Below are 24,209 nucleotides of genomic sequence, written 5' to 3' on the forward strand. Positions count from 1 at the left end.
AACAAAAGAATGGCCCTAGTTGGTCAGACTAAAGGTCCATCTAGCCCAGTATCCTGTCTTCCGACAGTGGCCAGTGCCAGGTGCTCCAGGGAGAATGAACAGAACAGGTAATCATCAAGTGATCCATCCCCTGTCGCTCATTCCCAGCTTCTGGTAAACAGAGGCTAGGGACACCATTCCTGTCCATCCTGGCTAATAGCCATTGATGAACCTATCCTCCATGAACTTATCTAGTTCTTTTTTGAACCCTGTTATGGTCTTGGCCTTCACAAGATCCTCTGGCAAGGAGTTCCACAGGTTGACTGGGTGTTGTGTGAAGAAATACTTCCTTTTATTTGTTTTAAAACTACTGCCTATTATTTTCATTTGGTGACATCCAGGCACAGCACACCAACCACCGGGTCATCCTTCCTCAGACCAAATCAATAATGCCCGGTACATTCACAGATCCCAATCTCTGCTCTTGGGTGCAAGGACAGAAAAGTGACATCTCAAACCAATTGCTGATTATCTCTCTTAGGTACTTACATGGCCCCCAAATATCATGGTAGCTGAGCACCTCACGATCATCATTGCATTTATCTTCACAACATCCCTGTCTGGTAAAGAAATGCTGTTATCCCCAGTGAAACTAAAATGAATGACTTTCAATGAGACGTAGGCTCCCAAGTCATGTAGGAAGTTTTGAAAAATGTTATCCTATGTGACTTTGGAGCACAAATCCCAAAGTCAATGCTCAATACTCTCTAGGGCCCAGGTCCTCAAAGGTAACTACATGCCTAGCTCCCACTGGAGTTAGGTGCCTAAATACCTTTGAGGACTAGGGCCAGGGCTTCTTTGAAAATCCCGCCCTTGACCTTCATCGTGATGACTTGCACCAGGCATGTTGAAACACCCTAATTCCCCTGTTTTGTCTAGCCAATTATACAGATAATACACACACATTTTAGACAAACGTTTTATTTTAAAAATAATTCCTCCATTTACGATACTTAGACTATAATACAAAAGTTTGTATACAACGTGTCTGTATTTCACTGTAGGAAATATTAATTACACTATATGTATAACATATAACAATACATATTTTTTAAAAAACATGTTTTCAGGCAGTTGTTGTGTTCTGGAATACATGTGCCACATTTTGGCACATGTGGTGACTATTTTGTATACAAAATAAATATTTCTTTTTAACTACATATTGAAGAGGCATTTAAAATGAAAAAGACTTCTCAGCTTTGCTATAGCACTTGGATTTTTTCCCTTCATCTATTTTATACACTCAGGCATATGAAATTACATCCGAAGCTATTTACAGGAAAATATATTGCAAAATCGTGTAACATATTATGGGTAGGCCAAACTCATTCCAGGTACGTCCACACTGCAATTAAAAATCCATGGCTGGCCTGTGCCAGCTGACTTGGGCTTGGGCTAAGGGGCTGTTTAACTGTGGTGTAGACATTCAGTCTCTGGCTGGAGCCGAGGCTCTAGGACCCTGTGCAGTGGGAAGGTCTCAGAGCCCAGGCTGCAGCTTGAGCCTGAGCATCTACACCACAATTAAACAGCCCCTTAGCCGGTGTCGGCTGGCACGGTTCAGCTGCAAGTGTCTAACCGCAGTGTGGACACATCCTTACAAGCATGTTAAATATTGTAATCATATATATAAAAATCACGTTTTACATGATTGTGAGTATACATGTAAAATATATTATAATATATACACAGAAGTACGTACACACACAGTAAAGCCCTGATCCTGCAAACACTTATGCACATGCTTAGCTTTAAGCACAGAAGTAGTCTCTCTGGAGTTTAGTTTGTATATGTTTGCAGAGCTGGGACCATAGGGTATTTATATTAGACAAACCAAAATATGTAGGGCATAATTAACTTATTCATTTGTACAGTGCAAGGGCAGATCCTTTGCTTTTGACGCTGTTGAATGCCCATAACAAAACTTGTCACTCCTCAGTTTTCAAAGAGCTCTGAAAGATTTTTCAGAGTACTTCAAACATGAACCCTCACCCACACGGCCAGGAGGGAGGTAAATATCACCACTCCCGTTTTACGGACGGACGGACAGACTGAGGAACAGAGGGATTCAGTGATTTGCCAAGACCAGTTTCACAGCTTGTATTTAACAGGGCACTTCCCATTAACTTTAAAACCCATTCACCCCCTTGAAAATATATGAGCCAACGAGAAGACGTGCAGCACCTCCATTACAGATACACTGGGCAACCAGTGTACCATTTGTTCCTGCTCCAACTGAATTTAATTGCCAAACTCCTATTTATTTCAACCGGGAGCAGGATCAGGTCCAGTGCTTGGTCAGTTCTTGAGTGTGAACTCCCGCAAAGTGTTCAGATACAGTATGGCAGCCTGTGTCTGGATTGTCTATCCATTACCGGCAGGATTCTGCATAGTTGTACCTGCAGAAAGCCCTGGGTGTCATTACTGGAATATCAATCCATTGGCTCTTCCCAGCCAACACCACATTTCAAGAAGAAGAAATATTATATCGAGGGGGCCTTGTGTTTTTTGAATTGTTCACATTGTCATGTTCTGCCACGCTAGCAAGACAACGCCTGCATTCCGAGTGGGGTTTGCCGAGGTTACTTAGCGAATAATGATAATCCCGTGGGCACAGAAAGGGATTCAAAAGCAACAGCGGAAAGGGGCAAGAACCAGTGACAGGGAGCCTGATGGTTTGTGAACCTCCAACGATTTGGAGCTTTGAATGGTTAGCTGGAGTTTGATTGTAATTTCGTTCCACATGCTGATTCAGTTTAATTGTGATGTCAGGGCCAGGAGGGCCTCGAAAGCTACGCTCGTACCCATGGAGGCCAAACAAACACACAATGTAGATATAGGCAGTAGGCCAGATCCCCAGTGGCACACACGTATGCTTTCACTGGAAGTTCTCTATTCCTTCCGCTCCCCTCCCTTTTTTCATAGTCTCTGCATTTGCTTTTCATGCCGTCTGTTCCCACCTTTCACCTACTTTTTCCCATCTGCAAACACCCATCTTGACAGGATGTTCATTGTGATGCACATGAACATAAACAGGAAGCACAAGAGTGGGTGTGCACTGGGCATGCAGGGTTTGCAGGTAAAGTAGCAGTGCAAATGCCGAGTGCTAAAGTCTGAAATTGAGACAAGTTGCATGCTTGTTCTCTTTGAGCGGCCGTCTCTTAATCTTCTCCTCACGTACCTGAATTTGCTTTCTCTCAAGGCTGTGAATATAAAAACTCTGCCCTTATACACAGACACACAGATTTGGACTAACCTCTAATAAGGGCTATTGGGATGGTATGAACACACTGGTTTAGCTTAACAGGTGTCTGACAGGCAGAAAGGAGCAGAATGGCTCCAGATCAACACCTCTCAACAAATGCTTAAAAATGGTTAAGAGGCATTGCTGGAGTTATTACCTTCCATGATTCTGTTTCCATGTCTCCAGACGACCTACAAAATGGTTTTGACCAGGAAAGGCCAAGGCCCACAAAACACAAGACAACAAAGGATACTAGCAAGGTTTAAAGGGGGTCACTCTCTCAGGGGGAGGGAGAGCCAAAAGGGAAACCAGACTGGAATGAGACTCGGAAAGAGGAGCCACTTGGGGGTCTGGAGAAGGTAGGCCTGCCTAGGTCACCAAAGGATGGTAGGGGTAGACTGTTGTTTTGAAATCCTCTCTCGAATGCATTCTACTATTGCTAAATACAGTATTTTGGGTTCTAAAAGGTTTGCTTACCATATACCATTGATCACAAACTCCCAAAGGGAAGAACGGTAGGTGCCCAAACTCAGTTGGACCTGCTCGGTAAGCTCAGTTGATACCCATGGTACTATAGCCCACGTCTCAGTCTAAGAGTGGGAGAATCACACGATTCCACCCCAAGAGAGGAACAGGCATGAGGCCTAAGACCTGAGTGGGTGCACTCAGAGAGACCAGAAAGGAGACAGAGGTGCAGCCAGCCCTGGAACGAGCACCAACACATACAGAATATTCCTTTACACAGGGAGTATTGGAGTATTTGTTGCATTGCTAGGTTCCTACTGTCTGGCTCAGATGACAGTACACTGTAGTATAACAGGGAATCAGTTTTTGATGAGGCTGGAATTGGAGTCGACTTGCTCTTCCTGGATAGGAATTCGAAAGCTCTTTCCATCTGAAAAACACAGAGTACAGAAACTTTGTACAGAGCAGGAGGGGAAAGAGAAGCAAATGGCTCTTCTGGTTCCACACAGACATGGGCGCACAGAATTACTCCGGCAGGGAGCGACTTCTAGATTACTGCTTGCTGGTCTAGCCGATATGGGGTATCTAACAGAAGTGGGACGGGTTAAGGGAACAATGGGAACCTATTTTATTGCGACTGTGTAACGAGACGAGCAGGCAGCAGCGGGCTGACCCAGAACCATGCGTATAATTGGCTTTGAATTGAGCGCCCGCTCCCTGGCCAAACAAATCAGTCATTTGGAAGAGGTGAATGAAAGACCCTGCAGCAGCTCAGTTGTACACGGACAGAAAAGGGTCACACCTTCAGCAGGCATCTTATAAGGTTGCCCGGCAGAGTGGCAATTTTTTATTATTTGTGTATTATTGATTCCCCTCTCCCCAAGTAAGGGGGAAAGCAGAAAAGAAATAAAGAAAAAAGGAAGGAAAGTACAAAATTGCACATAGAGGGGGAAACACACGTGCTGATGGCGTACGCAGACACAGTATATTTCAGCCAGGCTGGTCCGGTGTCACAGATTCACTCAATGAGTATATGAGGCTATGTTATTTTTTTCAGCATGCTGTATCAATCCAATCCTCCTCCTCCGCGAGCTGATCTCCGTGGTGCAGGTATGTGTCAAATATTTTGGTAGCTATAAAGCCATACAGAAAAGAGAATAATGAAGTAGAGAGAAAAAGGAAGGAAGGGGGAACGGCAAGCAAGGCAGGAGGAAGAAAAGATAAAGGATTGGGAAGAGAAGGAAGGGAGCAGAGAGGGGAAAGGAGAACATCTCAGTTCCCATCCACTAGAGGTTTATTAAAGCCTTCTAAAAAGTTAGACCAAATCTCTTCAGATTTGTCTGAAGTCCCTCCTCTCTGAAATACTGCCTGTCCTTTCGCTACCAGGTTATCCAGATCGCTAAGTCAAGCTTTTACCCCTGGAGGCAATTTTCTCTTCCATCTAAGCAAGCCATTCAGCTACAGGCACTGCTCTAGAAAGCCAAGCTTTCTGTGAGCTGGAGAGTTTCCAGGATGATCAGATACATCCCCCAAAACAGATCTTGGCTCTGGCAGACCCGCACCTCCAGCAACAGACTGCACTGGCCAGACCCAGGCACTATAACTTATGCAGGGACCAATATAAATGAAAAATCATTTTCTGCTGGATCAGCCTTAAAACACAGACCACAAGCAGAGTTTTTAAATGTTTTTCAAGGCACTCTCCCATTGGCTAAGGGCCAGGGATGTATGCAAATCTTTGTTCAAGGCCCACCACAGATCATTTAAATTAGAGAGTCATGCAGCGAGAGAAAACTTTACTGTTCACCAAACTTGACTGTCCAGAGGACAAGCAAAGCTGACCAGTGGGATTGTGAAATATTTTTGGCAGACTCCAGTGGGGCTGTGTCTACACTGCTAAGCAATAGGGGTGGAACCCTGGGTCCCGGCTTGACTCAGGCTCGGACACTCTACCCCATAGAGTCCTAGGATCTGAGCCCTGGGTTAGCACAATGTGCGTTGAGTTGGAAGGGGGATTAGGAATTGAGCCTGAGTTTCAACCCTGGGCCTACACTGCAGTGTAGCCATACCCTGAGAGACCCAGGTTATCCACCCATTCTCTCCAAATTAATAGTGTAGAACAGCAAGCTTTTAACAGAGACTCACCGAGTTGTCCATTCACAGGAGGCCTCTTTGTCTTATCCTTTTTGGTCGTCTGGATAGTCAAGAGGAGGATGGACATTCCAGATACCATGAGCAACGTTAAGCAAATCAGAATGAGCGATAAGGACCCTAGAAGAAAAATAAAGGAAGAACATTACATACGCATGAGAGACAGAACGAGAGAGAGAGAACACACGCACTGCTGAGCCCCTGCGTTATTACCATCCCAAGTTACATAAGACGTAGGCACTCTGATGCCACGATGATGAGCATTACACAAAAACTTGTTAAATCAAATAAGATGAGGAGCATGGAATCTGGGAGACTGAACGCATGAGAAAGTGATGATTCCAATAAGGATAATGACATAACTGTGGCAACCTCACAACCATGAAGGGAACATATTGCCCTACAATTAAGGCTACATTTATGTCACAGGAGTCAGAGTGTCCACGTTTCCCATAGTTTTTAAAAGCTAACCATGACTGCAAGTGGGTAGGTGGCTACGATGGTAAGAGATTAAATCGTTTCACTGAGTTGACAGTTCATGTGAGCTGCCAAATTCAAATCTAGCACGTACATGAAGCTAAGGAAGAGCAGGAACCAAACCAACTGGGGAAGTGGAAATGAGCTCATTCTTCCTTCCTGAGGAGGGAATACACATGGGAGGTTATGGATGCCTGGGTGGTACAATCACCTTGTTAATGCCTTGATTTATTTTTTTAAAGATAGAATTAATTTATGTGTATATACAGGATGAGAGGAATGCTCATTGAGAGGCTGTGGTAAAACAGGTCTGAGGAGGAGAGGGGGGCTGCATGGCATATCGGGTTAGGAGAAGGCATCCAAAAGCTTGGGGAAGGGACAGAGGAGCTTGTGGAAAAAGGTAACAAAGGGGGCATGGAGGCATGCAGAGGAAAAGAGGAGGCTGGCAGGCAACAAGTGATAAGATGTTGGCACCAACAGAACTGTGTGGGGAGTTTGAAACCGCTAAGGAAGGTGATGTGGAATCTGAAGTGACTGGTTACAAAGGGGGCTGATATAGTTGGAGGAAGATGAGTTTGGCAATGGCATTTTGGATAGACTGCAGGGGAACAAAAGAGTTGTTCAGAAGAGCAGGCAAAAGGAGGTAACTACTAGAAGACAAGACTCAGCCTTCCCTTACCCCAGTTAATCTCCTTTTTAACAGGAGTGGTGGAAACGGTGTCTTTGGATGTGAAGGGGGTGGATGCTGTAGTAGATCCATTGCTTCTGTGGCTGATGAGAGAGAGGTACAAGGTGGATGTTTGGAGTGTGGTGGCCCGTTTGTCCTGGTCATCGCAGATAGCATCTTCTGTTTTTGTCCCAGGTTTCAGAGTCTTTTTACCATAAGCGATGCAGCTGCCAGTGTAAATAAATAAATGGAATTACTTAAACAGCTTCAGTGCCAAATATAAAGGTGACCTGCACAGGAAAAAAGATGGAGCATATGCACATTTTTGGGAGGTTGTGGGGGCGGGGGGCAGAGATGACTTCTTTATGTTGTATAATGAAGGCCTGGATTTTTATTTCATTTTTTTAATTTAAAAAAAACACAACAAATCTTTTCCTGCTTACTTGAACATTGGAAATTCAGATGAACCCTCCCAAAGTGGAGCATGGGTTGCAGCTGTATTCCCAACTTCTGCTCAACTAGAGAGAACCCCATGGGATGAGACAAAAAGAAGAGGGGTGAAGAATTGCTCCCAGGGAAGAAAACATCATTGTTTCAGGCAATGCATGCTGGGTTAACATGAAAAGACTCCGTGCTTGTAAAACTAAACTGGCTCTTTACAAAGAAGACTGTTTACAGGGATGTCGGGACATCAGCTAGTGTTCTCTAGTCATGTGCACACAGACCAATTTCCTGGAGCCTCCTCCAAACTCTTCCCTCTTGCAAGCTGTGGTCCTCCCTTCAGGTTCCATGTGGTCTGCTACAATCACGAATAGCTTCCCTGTGTGAGGTGGTGGAGCCCTTTCCAGTTATGTGAAATTTCCACTTGGCCATCTTTCTATTGAAACCATCATGGTGGAAAAGGGAAAATGCAGGATACCAATGCATCCCATGAGCTGGCACATAGCCCACTTGCAGGCATCCTAAGAGTCATCATGAATACAAGTCTTACTGCATTTGTTCCTGGCTTATCTTCGGGAATTCCATATACTGACTTTAGGGAAGGAGATAGAAGGGACTGCTGTGAGCAACTCTTAACTACTGTGCAAGAAACAAAAGTTTAAGCTCAGTTTGTTTGGGTGAGGGATACGTACTTGACCCAGGGCCGACATCTGTCATTGTTTCCATTGGAAAAATGCCCATCAGGACAGGGGAAGCATTCTGAAAAATAGACAATATTTTAAAACTATGGTGGTTTGATACAGATTTGGAGTAGCTGTGAACATCCTTTGGATAAGCCAGGAGCAAGAACGATACATGACCATTACAACGATACCATACATGTATAAAACAGCTTCCATTCCAGAGTGTCATGCAAAACCAGAGTACATACAACAGCACCACTGAAATTGCAGTCAACATTTGGATCTGTACAAAGGGAAGGTAGCATACTGAACAAGTACAACACCCTTTTTATTCTGTTTCCTGGTGAGGTACCTTGCGTTTCCTGCAGCATTTTGCACATCACCCTGTTAGCAGTAGTTGTCTTGGAGACGGAGATAATTTACAAAACAGCCAGCAGGTGCTTTTCACTGGGAGGAATACTGTTATAATTTTTTTAAAAAGCTAATTACTCACCTTTTCCTGACGGGGATTCCTCTGACGATCTGCTGTCGTATGGGGTGTAACCCTTCATGCACATGCAAACTGTATCGGATATCTTATCACACTTCTTCACCTCCATGCTTCCCCTATCTAGGAGCAAAGAGTTGGGGAGGAGGTAGGGAAGAAAGGAAATTAATTAAAAGCACAAATGAAACTGGCCTAGTGCTCATTGTTCTGCACTGGCAAACGAGAGACACGGAGGTCAATTCTAGTCTCTTGAAACTCTATTTGCATGCAATGGATTCCCTTGTGCCATTTAACAAGGTAATTAAAGAGCAAATGAATGGGTTCAAGTTAGAGTCTTTGACTTGAAATATGAAAAAAAATGCAAAATTAAACAAAACCATTTTTTCAAAATTAAAAAAAAAATCCACCAGCTCTTATAATCGCTTGAAAAAATGAGCAATTTTTGTGTGTGCAAAAACTTTATCTCCCAGCCCTTTGGGGAGTAGGAAAGAGAAGGGGGGCCTGAGAAGAGCACCTAAAGGCTTTAGGGGGATCGTCTGGGGACCCCTTGTAAAGAAGTGGCCACTGCATAGCTGACTTACCTGTATCACAGACGGTGCAGCTTTTGCACGGATAGTAGTTATGCTTTGAGTTATAGTATCCATGTTGGCAGGGGAGACACTCCGTTTCTGATGTTGGTGAGCAGCGGTTTTTCATTTCCTCACCTAGGACAAAGAGCACGTATGGGAGAGGAATCCCTTTGTGTCACTGTCCGGGCATTAACAGCCATGACCCACTTCTAGACACCGATTAGCCTTCTGAAAACATAGACAGGAACATCCATCCCCTTCACCAATGCATCTCAAACAGCATTTTTCTACAATGGAACTTTTTGAATTATTTGAATGTCAGGGTATGCAGCTGAGGTCGCTGACAAGGGTCAATTTGCCACTACAGCTGTGATAGAAGAGGCTGATATCTGTACAATACTGCGGCTTTCCCACAGTACCTCCACCAAGGTAAAAAGTCATTTGAACTGCCTTAGTAGGGACCAAGGAGCAAACAGATGCACTGGATGCTAAAGCAGGTAGGTTGGATAGACCTATTATGACGTGCAGCAATTAAATAGTTAATATGAATGTCTATAGCATCTTTCTCCAGGGGGATCTCAAAGCACATTAAACATTAATGTATTAAGCCTGACAGCCTCCCCTCTGAGGTATTGATGCATCCATCCAAGCTCTTCTATTGGCACTCATCACGGTAGCAGATATTGTCGTCCCCTTTTTTTAAACAGGAAAATAGACCCAGAGAGAGCAAGTGACAAGGTCACACAGTAAGTCCGTGGCAGAGCCAGAACTCGAGCCCAGGAATACTGCCGCTCTTTAACAGAGACTTGCAGCAGGTGGATGAAAGTACAGATTCTCCAGGCAGGAATTCACAAGGCAAGGAGTATTTACACTGACTCATGGGGGAGAGGAGGATCTTGAGTCAATAGAGGGCTCCTATTTGAAACAGGGAGGTTGCTACAAAATTGTAAAAGAAGTTTCAGTAAATGGATAAGCACCTTCAGTTGAGCAACATTGTGCAAAAGAAAATGTTTTAAACCCAATCCTGCATATTTCCCTTGACTTCTGAGCTTGTAGGATCAGCCCCTATAGCCCAGATCCGCAAAGTTATTTACGCATCTGACTTCCATTGAAATCAGTAGACCATATGAGTCTATATAACTTTGAGGATCTGGACATACTTTTCTCAGTCTTCTCTTCAGAGCACTTCCCCCTGGCCCAAACTGAAAATACATTGACATATCCATAGAACGGGGGGGTTGAAGGGCGCGGAAGATGTGGGAAATTAACTCTTCACACAAATGTTTCAGTTTTGTTTTGTACCCAAATCAGTATTAGCTCTGCCTTTCAGATTTGTGGTTTGATAGCACTGAAGTCTTTCCTAGCGTCATCCAAATGTGGACCACCTCTAGGAGTTGGAAATTGATTCAGCCTCTCTCCTTAGCCACAGGTGCCAACTATGACAGCAGTGTCTAATATGAACACCAATTCATTTCTAACATGCTCAATTAGCATGGCGTCTGTCCACTAAGAACTTGATTAATGCCACCAAAATCATTTCACTTTCACCAAAACAGCTGTCAGAGTAGTCTGGATTCAAACCACTAATTCAGGAGTGACATGAGATGGCATCATTTCCCATAACTGAGATCAGAGGAGTGGAGTGCTACAGCGGTTCGAGCATTGGTCCCGAGTTCTAATTCTGGCTCTGATGCTCATTTCTTCTGGCATTGGGCTTAAATGTTCTGTTTCCTCATCTGCACTATCCCACTGTTATTTAGCCCACTCACAGGTATGTCAGGAAATAATCAAATCACATTTGTAAAGTGACATAAAACACTACAGCACGTCTCTCCTTCTATTCTAGAGATTGCTGCTATCTGCTTTACTCACGGCTGTTACAGGCAGCTAGGTAACAGATCTCATGTGTCTCTCTCAGAATTAGAATTCCCCCTTTGAGGAGTACTTGTTTTAGATACACACGGCATTATACTAAAGGAATGCCTGAATGGACAGGAAGTGCCCCCTGTTAATTGTTGGTCAGTTATGCCCTGATCTGAAGCCCTGAAACTTGCATATACTCCCCAGAAAACTTGCATATAATGGGTAAGTTTTTTGCAAGAAATGAGGCACACTCATGTTGCTGCAACAGATAGTGCAACAATACTGTACTTTGTACTTTCAGCTGAGTTCAGAATGCTTTTCAAACATTAAGTTTCACAACACTTTTGAAGTAGGTAACAATTCAATCTAGTTTGTTTTGTAGACAGATAACGAGGTGCAGGGATTAAATGACTTGTCCAAGGGCTAACAGCAAGTCAGTGGCAGAACCAGGAATAGTATCAAGAGGTTCTGAGTCCCCATCTTATGCTCTATGTATCGAGGCACATTTCCTGTATCTTGCTAATGGCCTAACATACAGTATAGGCCAGTGGTTTTCAAACTTTTTGTATTGGTGACCTCTTTCACGCAGCACATCTCTGAGTGTGACCCCCCCCCCTTATAAATTAAAAATGGGGGGGGGGTTAATTTAATGTGGGCTTGGGACTGTCAGCCGCATGGAGCTGACAGCTTGCAACTCCCATGTAACCACCTTGCAACCCCCTGAGGGGTCACGACCCCCAGTTTGAGAACCCCGGTATAGGCTACTTGAAAATAAGGAGCAAACATTTTTATGCTCAGTACTTTTGAAGTCCAGCTGTAATTAATTTTTTATTCTCACTCTTTCTCTTGGAAAATGAGGATCACACTGTACTTTTTTCCACCCCACTCATTCATTTTCTCTAAGTTTCACTGGGTGCTAACAGCAAGCAGTTCTGAGAAAGGATAACTCATTCTCACAGCACTAAAACCCAATAACTCACTATCTTTTGCTCATCCTACACTCTCAGGAAACAGACTACTCTCCTGAATGCAGAATGTTCCAAGAACTGGCAGGCAAAATTCAGGGCATTTTCTGAGTAGCTGGGAGAGAATTCATTTGAACAAAACCACAACACCCACAATCAAATGACTTTGTACCACAGAAGATGCTGTCTAGATCAACTATCTTGACTGCTGCATTTTCATATGGCAATTACCAAAGAATATATATCTCCACTGTTTTACCTCAGTAATTAATTGCAAGACATAGGAATATATTTGCCTGTGGAGACAGGAGGGAGACAGGTTTTCCCCCCGTCTAGAACTGACTCAGTAGCTTCTAACTAAGCGACAGCCAGTGGAAACTCCCTCACCACATTAAGGAGAAAAGAAGTAGCATGTGACCCATGAGGGATTGGCTGTACCCACTTACCAGGGGTGGGATGTATCCCAGAATGAGGAACTCAAAAACCCTCATAATTCAGTAGCTTTGTGAATACCCTGAGAGGGCTCACGCGGAAGCCAAGTCTCAAGAATGGAGATCTGTTACAACCAGGATCTTTGCAAAAACACTGGTTTCCGTTTTCGCTGCAATAGCGAATGCAGTACAAATTTTACATGGACAGGTGGATGGAACCGTGAAGAAGGAAAGAGCTCTCATTTGGAGAGGCAGAGACAACTCTGCACAGGATTTTTTTTAAACGGAAACCTCTTGCAAAAAGGTGCAGGCATACAATCTAATCATCCTGCACAGGTGAGAATGTACCTTCCCTTCCTGTCAGCCCTGAACTCTACATGCAACTTTCTATTAACAGACTGCCCAGTGTGGTGTCACATGCCAGCTGTGGTTACTCTCGGTTGTCAAGTAATTTCTATAACCATATCCAACTAACAGTGCCTGTGTATTTTTTTTTTTTTTTTGCACTTTTCCACTTCCTCAGCTCTGTCTGCAGAACTATCATTCCGCTCTAACAGCAGCTGTGACAAAGAAAAAACAGACAGAGCAAAATTCATTCAGTTTCTACCAAAAAGGAGAAAGTGGGAGGAAACAAGTACTCTGTTTGCTGCCACCTATGGTCTTGCCAAATCGTGCTCATGAATTACGTGAAGCAACGAGAACTAGCTCTCTTCACAGGGAGAAGTCCACATGGCATGTGGATCATGCCTGCAGAGCAATTTAAAAATCCAAGGATGCCGGCCATCCATAAATCTTGATTTTTCCAGGGATATTTGGCATGCCCTGTTCTCTTCAATAGGACAGCATATGGTCAAGCGACTCTTTTTTTTAAACAAAAACATATAAGCTTTAGCTACAGTAAACGCTGTTTCAACGGAAGCAGCTTTAAAGACATCTTGCACAGTCTTACCCTTAACTTTACTAGACCTATTTCCTTAAGATGACGCACCATTGCAGCTACAACGTAAGTACTAGTGCCAACAAGGCTTCTATGTCCACCAGCATTTTAACCAACATGGCATTTTGTCCTAATCAGAGCCAGGCTAGACAATAGGTTAGTTAAGATGTCGGCAGCCAGTCTGTCTAGCATCACGGACCTGCACCAGTGGGAAATTTTAGGAAAAAGCCAGTGTAGACGAGCCTTTGAAGATTTCATTCCATAGAGTGACGCACAGGGTCTCTCACAGTTACCCACTTAAGTTACAGAAAGAGTTTATTGCAAACTAGACAGAATTCTAGACATCTTATAAAACAGTATTTTACAGTTCAGACTTTGTTTCCTACATATCAGTAACATTTTGGGTTCACAAGATTATTTCCCCCACCCCCACCTCATAAAGTGCTGGACTTTACATCTAACAAGGACTGTCAATATTGAGTTGATGATGAGGACTTACCAGGAGCACACTCCCTGCAGCATCTTTTATGTAAGGGATATTCAAATTGTCCACATATCAGCCCTGAACACTGCATAGCAGAGAGCAACAGGAAGAACAGAACAGCAGTAAAAGAAGAGAAGACAAATTTGGCTAATCCTCGTCCAGCCATGCTGACTCTCCACTTCCCCTGCAAAAAAAAAGTAAACTCTAGGACAGGTTGAACCTAGACTGCGGAAGAACAGGAAGGCAATTCATATGCCTGCAATGGGGAAATTCCCAGCCATGTACCACCTCTTTTCAGCTCCTCCTCTTTCAGCTTTCGGGTTCCTTCAAGGAAGCAGGGAAAATAAAGTTTTCTAAATCAATTCTATGAAAGTTTTATTTTAGGCCCTAAAAAAAGGCCACATGCCATTTCTTAGCTTAAGCTTTTATTAGGAACGAACCACGTCCTTCGTGAGAAACCCCAGCCTTAGCCTCCCATTATGTGAGCTGAAGTGCTGTCACTCATTTTGAAAGCCAGAAGGGGGAACGTACTCAATAGTTTTGCAAGAATTCTGGTGAGCAGCTTTTAGGGATAGTGGTTAAACGTCACATATTAGCCTCATGCTTTGCAAGTATCACTCCAGTTAGTGTAAATGGGCAGGGCTTTAATGGAGGGAGAAATAGGAGACAGTGTCCACCATTATTAGGACAAAATTAACTCCTAAGTACTAAAATTAAGAGTGTGGTACATCAGGGTACAGTGGAAGTGAAATACGGACTGTGTACATGCTAATTCCACAGGGGCTAGGTGCACATGGAATCAGCCCCTTTGCCCTTAGTACAACAGTGGGGCTACTGCATGAGAGCCACAGTAGCTTCCACATCAGCTGCATTGCTCTAGCCAGGGGAGTTTGGCCTATACACGAACCAGCCATTCTGACCCTTCTCTCAAAGCCTTCCAGTGCTCTATGGGAAATGAAGCACCCTGCAGAACTGTTTCCCTTAGGGCACAGGAGATGAGGAACCCACATGGATGTCCCTTAGCATTGTTTGGTGTCCTCCTGTACAGCAAAATCACACCAATTCTGTTCCCTTCCATGACTGAGGAGGAGGACCTGAAAGAAGGTGTGCCTGGGATGTGGGAGGGGGAAGCCAGCAGTAGTGAGAAGTGTGGGAGAGGGCATCAGCTTGTTCTCCTTCATGCACAAGTTAGTACAGCACAGAAAGGGAGAATGAGACCGATGACAGATGCAGCGAGGTTTCACCTACATTCATCATTCAAGTTTTATCAACAGGAGTTAGATACACAGGTTTCGGGGTTCCCAGAATCTGCTTAGCTACCCTAGTGATAATGGCCTCTAAAGGTGTTCAAGCCAAGGCCCAAATTAGAAGACAATAGTCAAAAAGGGATTTTATTTGATTTTTATTTAAAATTTGTCAAGTGTTTTAGAACCAGACTTCTAAGCCTCGGCATTTCTGATGTCAATTTACAGTTCACTTGCAAGAAACCACCACCAGGTCTCTATTGGAGGGAAGTAAATTTGGACCTGAAATGAATGACATCCCTTATAATCTGATACAGTTGAGAGGATTGCAGAGCAATTCTATTGCTGTATTTTATTTATGCTGTTCCCCCAATGTCTCTGAATTTTTAAAGACATACCCCAATTTTTTTCCAGTCTACAGTCCTCTCCAAATAATTGGAAAGTTACAGCTTTAGTAAAGCCGTTCCTTTCAAAAGAAACCAGAGCTGCAGATTTTTTTTTTTTTTTTCATTCCAAATCATCTTTTGCTCTACCTGCAATGAAAAAAGAACATGACCCACGCAGGTCTGTACATAGGAAATACAGGGGCCTCAGTCTTGCTAGGTAACATCACTATAAAAAAAATCAGGTAAATATAATTTTATATCTTACTGACTTATTTCTTCCCTTTGCAACTTTTGATCAAATTCAACGGTCTTCCTCCCCCTTTCATAGCAAGTAGCAGGATCTGTTTATTCATTTGGAAGGGAATCAGAACAAAAGACTTTGATGTGGATGAAATTTACAAACAACATAAGGTTGGAAATGTGCTAAACGCATTTAAAGCAAAAACAATGTAAACGCTGATGACTATGTATTCAGATGCTACTTCATTACAATTGAATGCTGGTAAAGTATCATTCAGTTGGTAAATACTGTTAATGTACACACTTTACATTGCAGTTTCAGGAAGTTGTAACTATATGCACACACCCTAAGTTATATCACACAATGAATAACTCAACATTAGTCTACTAAAGACCAAATAGGTTTCATTTAATTCCCCCCACCTTTCCCCAAAACACAAACCCTCCCACCTGCCATGTGCCGGTGATAGCTTGGCTACCAAGCACTTTATAGCAGTAGGCAGACTGCTTTTATGTTATGAACAGTGGTAAAATGACCATGGATAAAAACTAAACAATCAACTACTGTAAGTAGTGCTAAATGGAAGAACTGGATCAATAGTAGATTACTGGCAGATGAAAACTGCTCTGTGGATAAAAATCTGACAGATGCAGAAATTGGGAAAGGCAAGATTGGAAGTAGAACACTAAAGAACCATAGGATGATTAAACAGAATGGTATCTGAACTTAGTTTCCTTCTTCGTAAAATGTGGAGAGAGGAATCTGAGTCTCTCCACACAGCCCAGTTGCCCCCCTCCCCCACCAAAAGGGGTACTAGTTCTTGAAGAGGGGGAGGAGACAAAGAGTAGATTGCGTAGATCAAGTCTCGGTTTCTAATCCTCATGATGGCAACTGAACAGATTAATCCACAATGAAAAAGGTAACAGTGATGCCAGGGTAACATCAGGTGTGAGATAAAAAAAAAAAAAAAAAAAAAAAAAAAAAATCATCACATCAGAGGTATTGTTTCAGGCCCTGTCTACCCTACAAACCAACCATGTTTAAACAAAACCCGAAGTTGGTTGCAAGTCCTAGAGTAGTTGGGGTCTAAGTCAGTCTCTGGAGACTCATTTTAAAAGGAACATCCAGCTACTTTTGATTACGAGTAGAACATGAGTAGACTTTCACAATTTCCCCACTCTTTCCCCCCTTCTATTTGACTTATTTTCACTTCATGATTCAATTTCTTTAATCTGAGGTCTTAAATAGTTTGTCTTAACGAAGAATCTCAATGCTGGAGCATTTCCAAAGCACAGAGAAAAATATTTAATGCAAAAAAGATCAATGTATATAAAAATACTTTGATACAAGCCATTTAACAAAAAAAGGGGACATTTTAAATCAAAACAAACAGCAATCTCTGTATTTACATTATATTAAGAGAATAAACTTGATCAGATAGAACACACCTTAATTGGAATTTCAAGCAATCCCCCAAAAGATGGGTTTTTTACAGCAAGGGTAAGGCTAGAATAAAGTGAAGCATTTTTTATTTTAAACATGAGTGGCTATGACCCTGGTGTTACACGATTCTCCATAGAGATTACCGCCAAAACAGATTAAACCAAAATGCTCAAGGACCCTTAAGAAATTCTGAACTGCCTCTGCTAGAGCACAGTACAGCTAGAGAAGAGTGGGACATACATTAAACCAGTGGTGGTTGAGACCCATCCTACTTGTAGGGATTAGCTTGTGAGACCTAACCAAATAGCTCTACACATTTAACTAGTTTTAACAAATTTAACCAGACAGACAGAGTGAATTCTAATCAGTTGCAACACAGCTCATGATTCTAAAAGCTGAATCCATTTTTTCTGCCTGCAGCTCCCTGAACATTCACAGGTTAAGACATTCCCCTCTCTGTATTTAGAAATGTGAACCATTTTGAAATGAAAGTGATTAAAATGAGCTTCTCATTCCCACAGCTGCAGAACAGCACAAGAGTGGGATTTCTGTGACACTGTAGATCAGTTTCCATTTTGCTTTAAATCGAAAAAAGGATTTCACTTGTAAAATTTCAAACACTCCTGTTTAAAAAGGAAAGTAATTTTTCAGATTGTGAAAGCAGTGTTGGAAAAGCAGTTATTTAATAGTCTCCAACACTGCACACCCAATATCCAGACTAAAACGTATTGTGAAAAACGCAAGAAGAGGAGGAGGATGAACCAAAAAAGTACAGATCGAGTTGGACAGCCTTTAAACAAACGTGGTTGCCATTTCCTTTCTCATGGCTGTCTGTTCTTTCCAGCCATATGGTTCCTGTCAGCAGAGTGCTAAAAGAAAATACTTACTCTGTTCAAAAACTTTGACTCAGATGCAGCAGGCTTCTCATTCGTATAATGGAATGCAACGAAAGCCATGCCTGTCCAGCCAAAAGCAATGGTGAATATCAATAAGCTCCTCAGCAGTCATAGTTCATCTGATGGAGCCTTTCACTTAGAGTGAATATTTTAAGAGTGTTCAAATTTTTCTTTTCTTCACCCGGCCAGTGGCCACTCTAGTACATTTAGAAGTGAGTGAGGTGAATATATATTAAAGGCAGCTGAAAACACAACCTAATCAGCCCACCTGCATTAAGACAGCATGCACCTCTGATGCAATTTACAGCTGACATTCATGAGCTGAAAAGTACATATCCACACCCCTAAATATAAAGGATCCTGTGCTGAGCAAAACCAATGCAGCTTTTAAGCCAATTAATTCCTTGCTGGATTCTCCTAGAATGCTGTCAGAAAAGAAATATCTGAAACGATCCTCTTTAAAAAAAACTAAGATCCTCCAATGTTAATGATGATTTTCATAGATCAGCAGCTTCGTAGGCAAGAGAAGTTAGATATTTAAAGATGCCTTCACAAGGCCTAAGCCGAACTTTCAGCTATAATAACTGCACAAGGTAGTATGAACTGGTTAGTCCAGATCTTGCCTTGTTACTTACAGCCCTTTCCTTCTTTATACTGAAGGTTAAAGGAGAACTGCAGTTCTTTTATATGGACGGGGTTTTTTTTAAGTCTAGGACAACACATCATACACACACACACAACACATATAGCAGCAAGGTAACTTTCTTTTTGTTTTTGGAAAGCAAGAAGGTGCTTCAGAGCTCTGCAGAGATGAGCATGATCAGAACTCCTCATGGACATTACGTGCGTAGTCCATAAGCTTGCTGCCAGTGAAGTATTCGCTGTATTTCAGGATCTCCTCCAGCTCCAAGTGATGGTTCTGATTCTCATCTGCCACAGCTATCATCTGCTTGGCTTCATTTAAGGCATTGTACTCATTCATAGGATCCATGTATTCCTACAACAGATAAGAAAGGATTCAATTTCTGCCATTGGGTGCAGTACAGCACATGCCTCCAAGCCAAAATTTGGAACCCTCAGCCTTTGACTGTTTGAGAAAATACTGAAGCCTCCATTATTTGACCCAACAATGAATATAAATGATAGAAAGCACCAAAATACGTCAGTCTGCCCAGTCAATAACTTTCTTCTCAAAAGGTCCTTCCAAACCCCATCCCCTCCTTGGTTCTACCAAAAGTCCAAAACTTCTCTGATGTTAGCTGGTGGCTGACTGCAACTGGTATTTCAACAATTTATTTGATGTGGAAATTGGCCTCCAGCAGTCTTAGTCAGTGACAGAAAGTAAAAGACGTCTGCAAATTTCCAGACACCAGATTAGACCTAGAATCAGCCAAGGAAAGATCCCACACAGAATAAAAGTAGTGGTTGCTCAGGCCCCACTAGACAACTTTGGGGATCTTTTTTATTTTTGTTTCCTCCCAATTTCTTTTTCCGAGGAAAATTACACCTGCAAGTAGAGAGGCTGAGTTAAGGTCTCTTTGATAGGCTAACCCTCAATCTTTTGGATTAACACTTTTCTGCATAGGCATTTATTACGAGACCTCTTTTACAAGTAAAGCTCATATGACTGATGAGAGAAATTATCTGAAACCCACTCTGCATCATGCTTTGTTCACAAAATTGCCAAGAGATGCAGATGCCTGCTATCTAGTTGTTCATGAACTGTAGAAGACATTAAGAACACAGCTTGATTTTTAGAAAGCAGGTTGAGCCTGCAATGCTGGTAACAAACAATATCTTTGATCTTCTAACCTGAGCAAATGTGATCAGGAAGTCTCTGATGGAAGCCCTGGATCCATTTTAAAGTCACTTCACTTCCCAACTCTAACAAATTCTATGAGCATGTGCATGAGACACGCAGACACAATAAGTATTCTGGTGATACCGGTTTAAAGGAATCTGTGCTCTGACAAAACGACCAAACCTCAGATAAAGGACACCCATTGCCTCTTCATTTAGACTTTCTTAAACAATGTAAAAAGAAAAGGAGTACTTATGGCACCTTAGAGACTAACCAATATATTTGAGCATAAGCTTTCATGAGCTACAGCTCACTTCATCAGATGTATAAAAGTGGAAAATGCAGTGGGGATGTTTTTATACATACAGACCATGAAAAAATGGGTGTTTATCACTTCAAAAGGTTCTCTCTCCCCACCCCACTCTCCTGCTGGTAATAGCTTATCTAAAGTGATCACTCTCCTTACAATGCACTCTCCTTACAATGTAATGTGTATGATAATCCTTGATTATCATACACATTGTAAGGAGGGTGATCACTTTAGATAAGCTATTACCAGCAGGAGAGTGGGGTGGGGAGAGAAAACCTTTTGAAGTGATATAAACCAATATATTGGTTAGTCTCTAAGGTGCCACAAGTACTCCTTTTCTTTTTGCGAATACAGACTAACACGGCTGCTACTCTTAAACAAGGTAGATTTTCATGATAAAGGAAGGTTTTTCTTTCAAAAGACAAAACCCGATTTTTTCAGTTTAAGTTATTATTGAATAGAATTTATCAGTCAGACACCACACATGTGGAAAGTAAAAACACAAGGCATTTGTAAGGACTCTCCCCCATTCTGAACTCAAAATATTCCACTATGGAGAGAAAAAAAGGATTCCATTCATGATATATGTAAAGCTCTTCAAGTCAGATAAAGCAGCAACAAGTTCTACCAGAGTAATTTCAAGGTGCCAATGGTTTCTAAGACTTACTCTCTGCCTGGCAGATTTTTGTAAAATGGAAACTAGAAAAATCCAAATTAAAATCTCTCACAATGACTAACCAGAAACAAAAAAACACATCAACCAAATGTGATCACCTGTTTTGATAAGATTGCTAAGAATGTCCCATTTTCTGTGATGACTTAGTTTCACACAAGAATTGACACTATTAAACTTTGGCTCTATTGAACATTAAAACGGAAACAAATTACAGAAGTTTCCACGACATCAGGCTTTGAGTAAATGAAAAAAATATAGATTAAAGTTGTAAGAGGTTTCTTTTCTTGCACAATTTATGGGTATGGGCACTGGTGGGCACTTTTAGGAGGAAGCATTGCTTTACATGCACTGAGGACCTGGGACAGGTGAAACAAACAAATCACAATATTTAAAATTTGAGATGTATTTGTAACTATCAAATAACCAGGATTTCTGAAGGAAACTTTTGATCTAGATAGCCTCCTCCAAACCCAGTGTCAAAAATCTGACATGCAATACTGTGACACTAGCAAACCAGATTCCAACTTACACCAAGGTCCCCATGCTCACTTGGATACTGACAAATACATAGCTGGAATCAGTCTGGATCACCTGTGTGTTAGTACTGGTAAAATAGGTACCCAAGTTATAAAAACATCTTTAGTGTTTAGACTTTATTGAATGCTTGTAAATTGCTGCATGCATTAATCTCACATACAACATCTGTATCCCATGTTATAAGGCAAAGGTGGGCAAAATTTTTGGCCCGAGGGCCACATCTGGGAATAGAAATTGTAGGGCGGGCCATGAATGCTGAAAAAAATTGGGGTTGGGGTTCGGGAGCAGGTGAGGTCTCTGGTTGGGGGGTGCGGGCTCTGCGGTGGGGCCAGAAGTGAGGAGTTCACTTTCCTCCCTACTATTCCAAATTTAGATTTTGGAACTCAGAACTTTTTGCACATGTTACTGATTACTCCTTTAATAAGCATCTAAACAGAGCATCTACCTTCTGGAATTTTGTTCTCTTATTGCTCACTAATCTTATTCCTCCCCCCAGTCCCCACACCCACACACAAGTGACCTCCCTTAGACGGGCGAACCAGTGAGAAAAGACTCATTAACTCTAGGACTCATTCAAGTAACAAGACAGAGCATAGTCTGCCTAATCTGATTCATCTCTAGTTTTCATGTTTTTAACAATCCAATCTCTTCAGAATCAAAATCTCTTAACAAAAAACAAGTGCATGTGGTGCAGTCGATGGCACACCTACTTGGCAACTTTTACAGGTAAATGACTTTTGAAAAAAAGTATATTCACAAGTCATGGTTCTCACTTTTTTTTTTAAAATGAATTTGAATACATAGGTTGTCAGTTACTCACGTTCAGATCAGAAGTGTGCTTCTACTCCTATCAACAATTTGGTTTTGCGCACTACACATTTAAAAATTCCTATGCAAGGCAATATGCAAAAGCAAAACAAAAAAAACCCCAAAAAACAACAAAAAAAACCCAGCATGTAGGCTAAAGTTACTCTAGCATCCTTCTATATTTGTACCTGGCTATATTATGGTCCAAAATGTAAGCATAACAACTGCATCTTTTCCATCACCCTTCATCTGAGGCCAGGTTTTGGCTTCCTCTGGGTTTGGAAAGTGCTGTCATATTTTCAACGATATACATAAATAAAATAATGATTTCAGAGTCACCCACCTCCAGCTCTTCCATGGTGACAATGCCATCGTGGTTGGCATCAATCACTTCCTCAAATTCCTTCTTTCTGTCTTTCACCCAATCATCATCAATATCCTGAGCTTGCTGGTTCTCTACTGTACCAACAGGCAAGGAAATGAACTCTGAAAGGGTGAGTTTCTTATCTCCATCTTGATCTGTAATGCAAGCCAAAAAACAACTGGAGTGAGGAGTCTACTTACAAGTGTCCATTGAGAAGTAAGACATGAACAATTCCTAGAGTTCAAGGCTCTTGGTGGTACCCTGTGGTTTCAGCACAAGTGTAAGTGAGGAAATTATAAAACTGATTCTATTTGTTCCTTATAACAATTTTATCCGGTCTAAGTTATGTTTCCAGTTAAAGTAGAAAATGATCAGTCAAGAAAATGGCTGGCTAAGTGAGATAAACCCTGTGTTTCAGTGTTCACCTTCTGGTTATAGGCACAAACCCAACTCCCTAGGTGCAATAAGTTCTGTAGTTCATACTGCTCAAACTGCTTATGCCTAGGGGTGATCCATGCCATCTCTGATCTGAAGCAGAGCAGCAGAGAAAAATGAACCATATACTGCTTACACTACACCTCACCTGCAGATAAAGTGACAAACAGGAACCAGTTCTTTTTGAAAGGACACTCAAAGGATATTAGGCCAAAAAACTAACATGCTTTAAGAATGAGAAATCTTGACTTGCAAGTTATTTCATTTTTCCAACCAAAGAGAAAGTTTAAAAAAAAAAAAAAAAGAGTCATGCAACGTACTGTCAGATTAACAGCTCACTATTGCATGCACAGTAGAGGGCTTTGTGCACCAGCTGGTCAGTCAGTCTGGCTATATGTAGAACACAATTGGTTCCCTCCGCTTCACCGCCACTTTCATAAACCATATGTGTCCTTTCAAACCAGTTTCTGGTTTATGAATGATGACAGCATGTTTTTAATCCTCATGAGCATGAACACAAATTGGCTACAGTGTTTTAACCTGTTTTTAAAATAGTCTTCACAATGTACACTTTTCCATAGTTTGTAAAGGTTTCTACTATAAATTCCCATGCATATCTTAAGGCTTTACTTGTACTTATTTGAAAATTATTCCAGTAAGTCCCTTACTGAAAGACATACAAGTTGAATTTCTTCTTGAACATGCAATTTGGAAAAATGAGAACTCTGGGTGTCTCCAGAGCCCTCGACTTGTGACATTTTAACAACATTAATTGAATGCAGTAGGGATTCTTAATATATGTGACAAGTGTTTCCTTGTTGATGTTTGAAATGATCTTTTCTTGATATTGTAATCTTTGAAGTGTGCAATGTGCATTAGAAGAAACCTACAGAAGGATTTCCAGTAATATTTTGTAAGACTTACTACTGATGATTGTGAATTTGTTTTTGAAATAATGAATTGTTCTAGCACTATTATAAAAATACATCAATCATTCTAATTAAAACGGTGACAGAGGAAAGTTAAATATATGAACCAGACTCTATTTGTAGTCCAATGAGAGGTATCACAATTTTATTTTACGTATTTGATGTTTGCCTGTGAATGGTATAATGAAGGTTACATTTTAGTCATGGGTATTTTTAGTAAAAGTCATGGACAGGTCACAG

General features: G+C 41.7%; 2 protein-coding genes across 5 annotated transcripts in view; both read right to left on the reverse strand.

The window, feature by feature from the left end:
- Positions 1-944: 944 nt before the first annotated feature.
- Positions 945-15,291, reverse strand: TNFRSF4 (TNF receptor superfamily member 4). 3 transcript variants are annotated; one of them, XM_007070246.4, is made up of 7 exons: positions 13,916-15,291; positions 9,233-9,355; positions 8,658-8,774; positions 8,174-8,240; positions 7,053-7,267; positions 5,891-6,016; positions 945-4,175 (listed from the first exon to the last, which is right to left on the reverse strand). In XM_007070246.4, exons 1-7 carry the CDS (start codon positions 14,064-14,066, stop codon positions 4,105-4,107), a joined length of 870 nt encoding a protein of 289 aa, XP_007070308.3. In that variant the 5' UTR covers positions 14,067-15,291; the 3' UTR covers positions 945-4,104. The 3 variants fall into 3 exon arrangements, with proteins under 3 accessions (XP_007070308.3, XP_037737356.1, XP_037737357.1); XM_037881428.2 differs by having other exon boundaries at positions 945-4,878; XM_037881429.2 differs by lacking the exon at positions 945-4,175 and adding an exon at positions 4,196-4,878 and having other exon boundaries at positions 9,233-9,448; positions 13,916-14,045.
- A 1,761-nt stretch (positions 15,292-17,052) lies between these two features.
- The window catches only part of SDF4 (stromal cell derived factor 4), a 35,076-nt gene continuing 27,919 nt past the window's right edge, over positions 17,053-24,209 (reverse strand). For both annotated transcript variants that reach the window (XM_037881426.2, XM_027832340.3), the window contains 2 exons: positions 22,585-22,760; positions 17,053-19,107 (listed from right to left, as the gene is read on the reverse strand). In XM_037881426.2, the coding sequence (XP_037737354.1) occupies positions 18,931-19,107; positions 22,585-22,760 (353 nt within the window). In that variant the 3' untranslated portion in view covers positions 17,053-18,930. The remainder of the gene's footprint in view (positions 19,108-22,584; positions 22,761-24,209) is intronic.

Source organism: Chelonia mydas, chromosome 18, assembly GCF_015237465.2.
Source record: "Chelonia mydas isolate rCheMyd1 chromosome 18, rCheMyd1.pri.v2, whole genome shotgun sequence".
NCBI classification, from domain to species: domain Eukaryota; kingdom Metazoa; phylum Chordata; order Testudines; family Cheloniidae; genus Chelonia; species Chelonia mydas.

Bases quoted from the DNA above. Each gene is read 5' to 3' on its own strand.
- TNFRSF4 (XM_037881428.2), bottom strand. From the start codon at position 14,066: ATGGCTGGACGAGGATTAGCCAAATTTGTCTTCTCTTCTTTTACTGCT. The intron at 9,356-13,915 runs GTAAGTCCTCAT...TCTTTGTCCTAG, and splicing joins CTGCAGGGAGTGTGCTCCTG to GTGAGGAAATGAAAAACCGC. The intron at 6,017-7,052 runs GTAAGGGAAGGC...TTTTTCTTCTAG, and splicing joins TAAAAAGGAGATTAACTGGG to GGTCCTTATCGCTCATTCTG.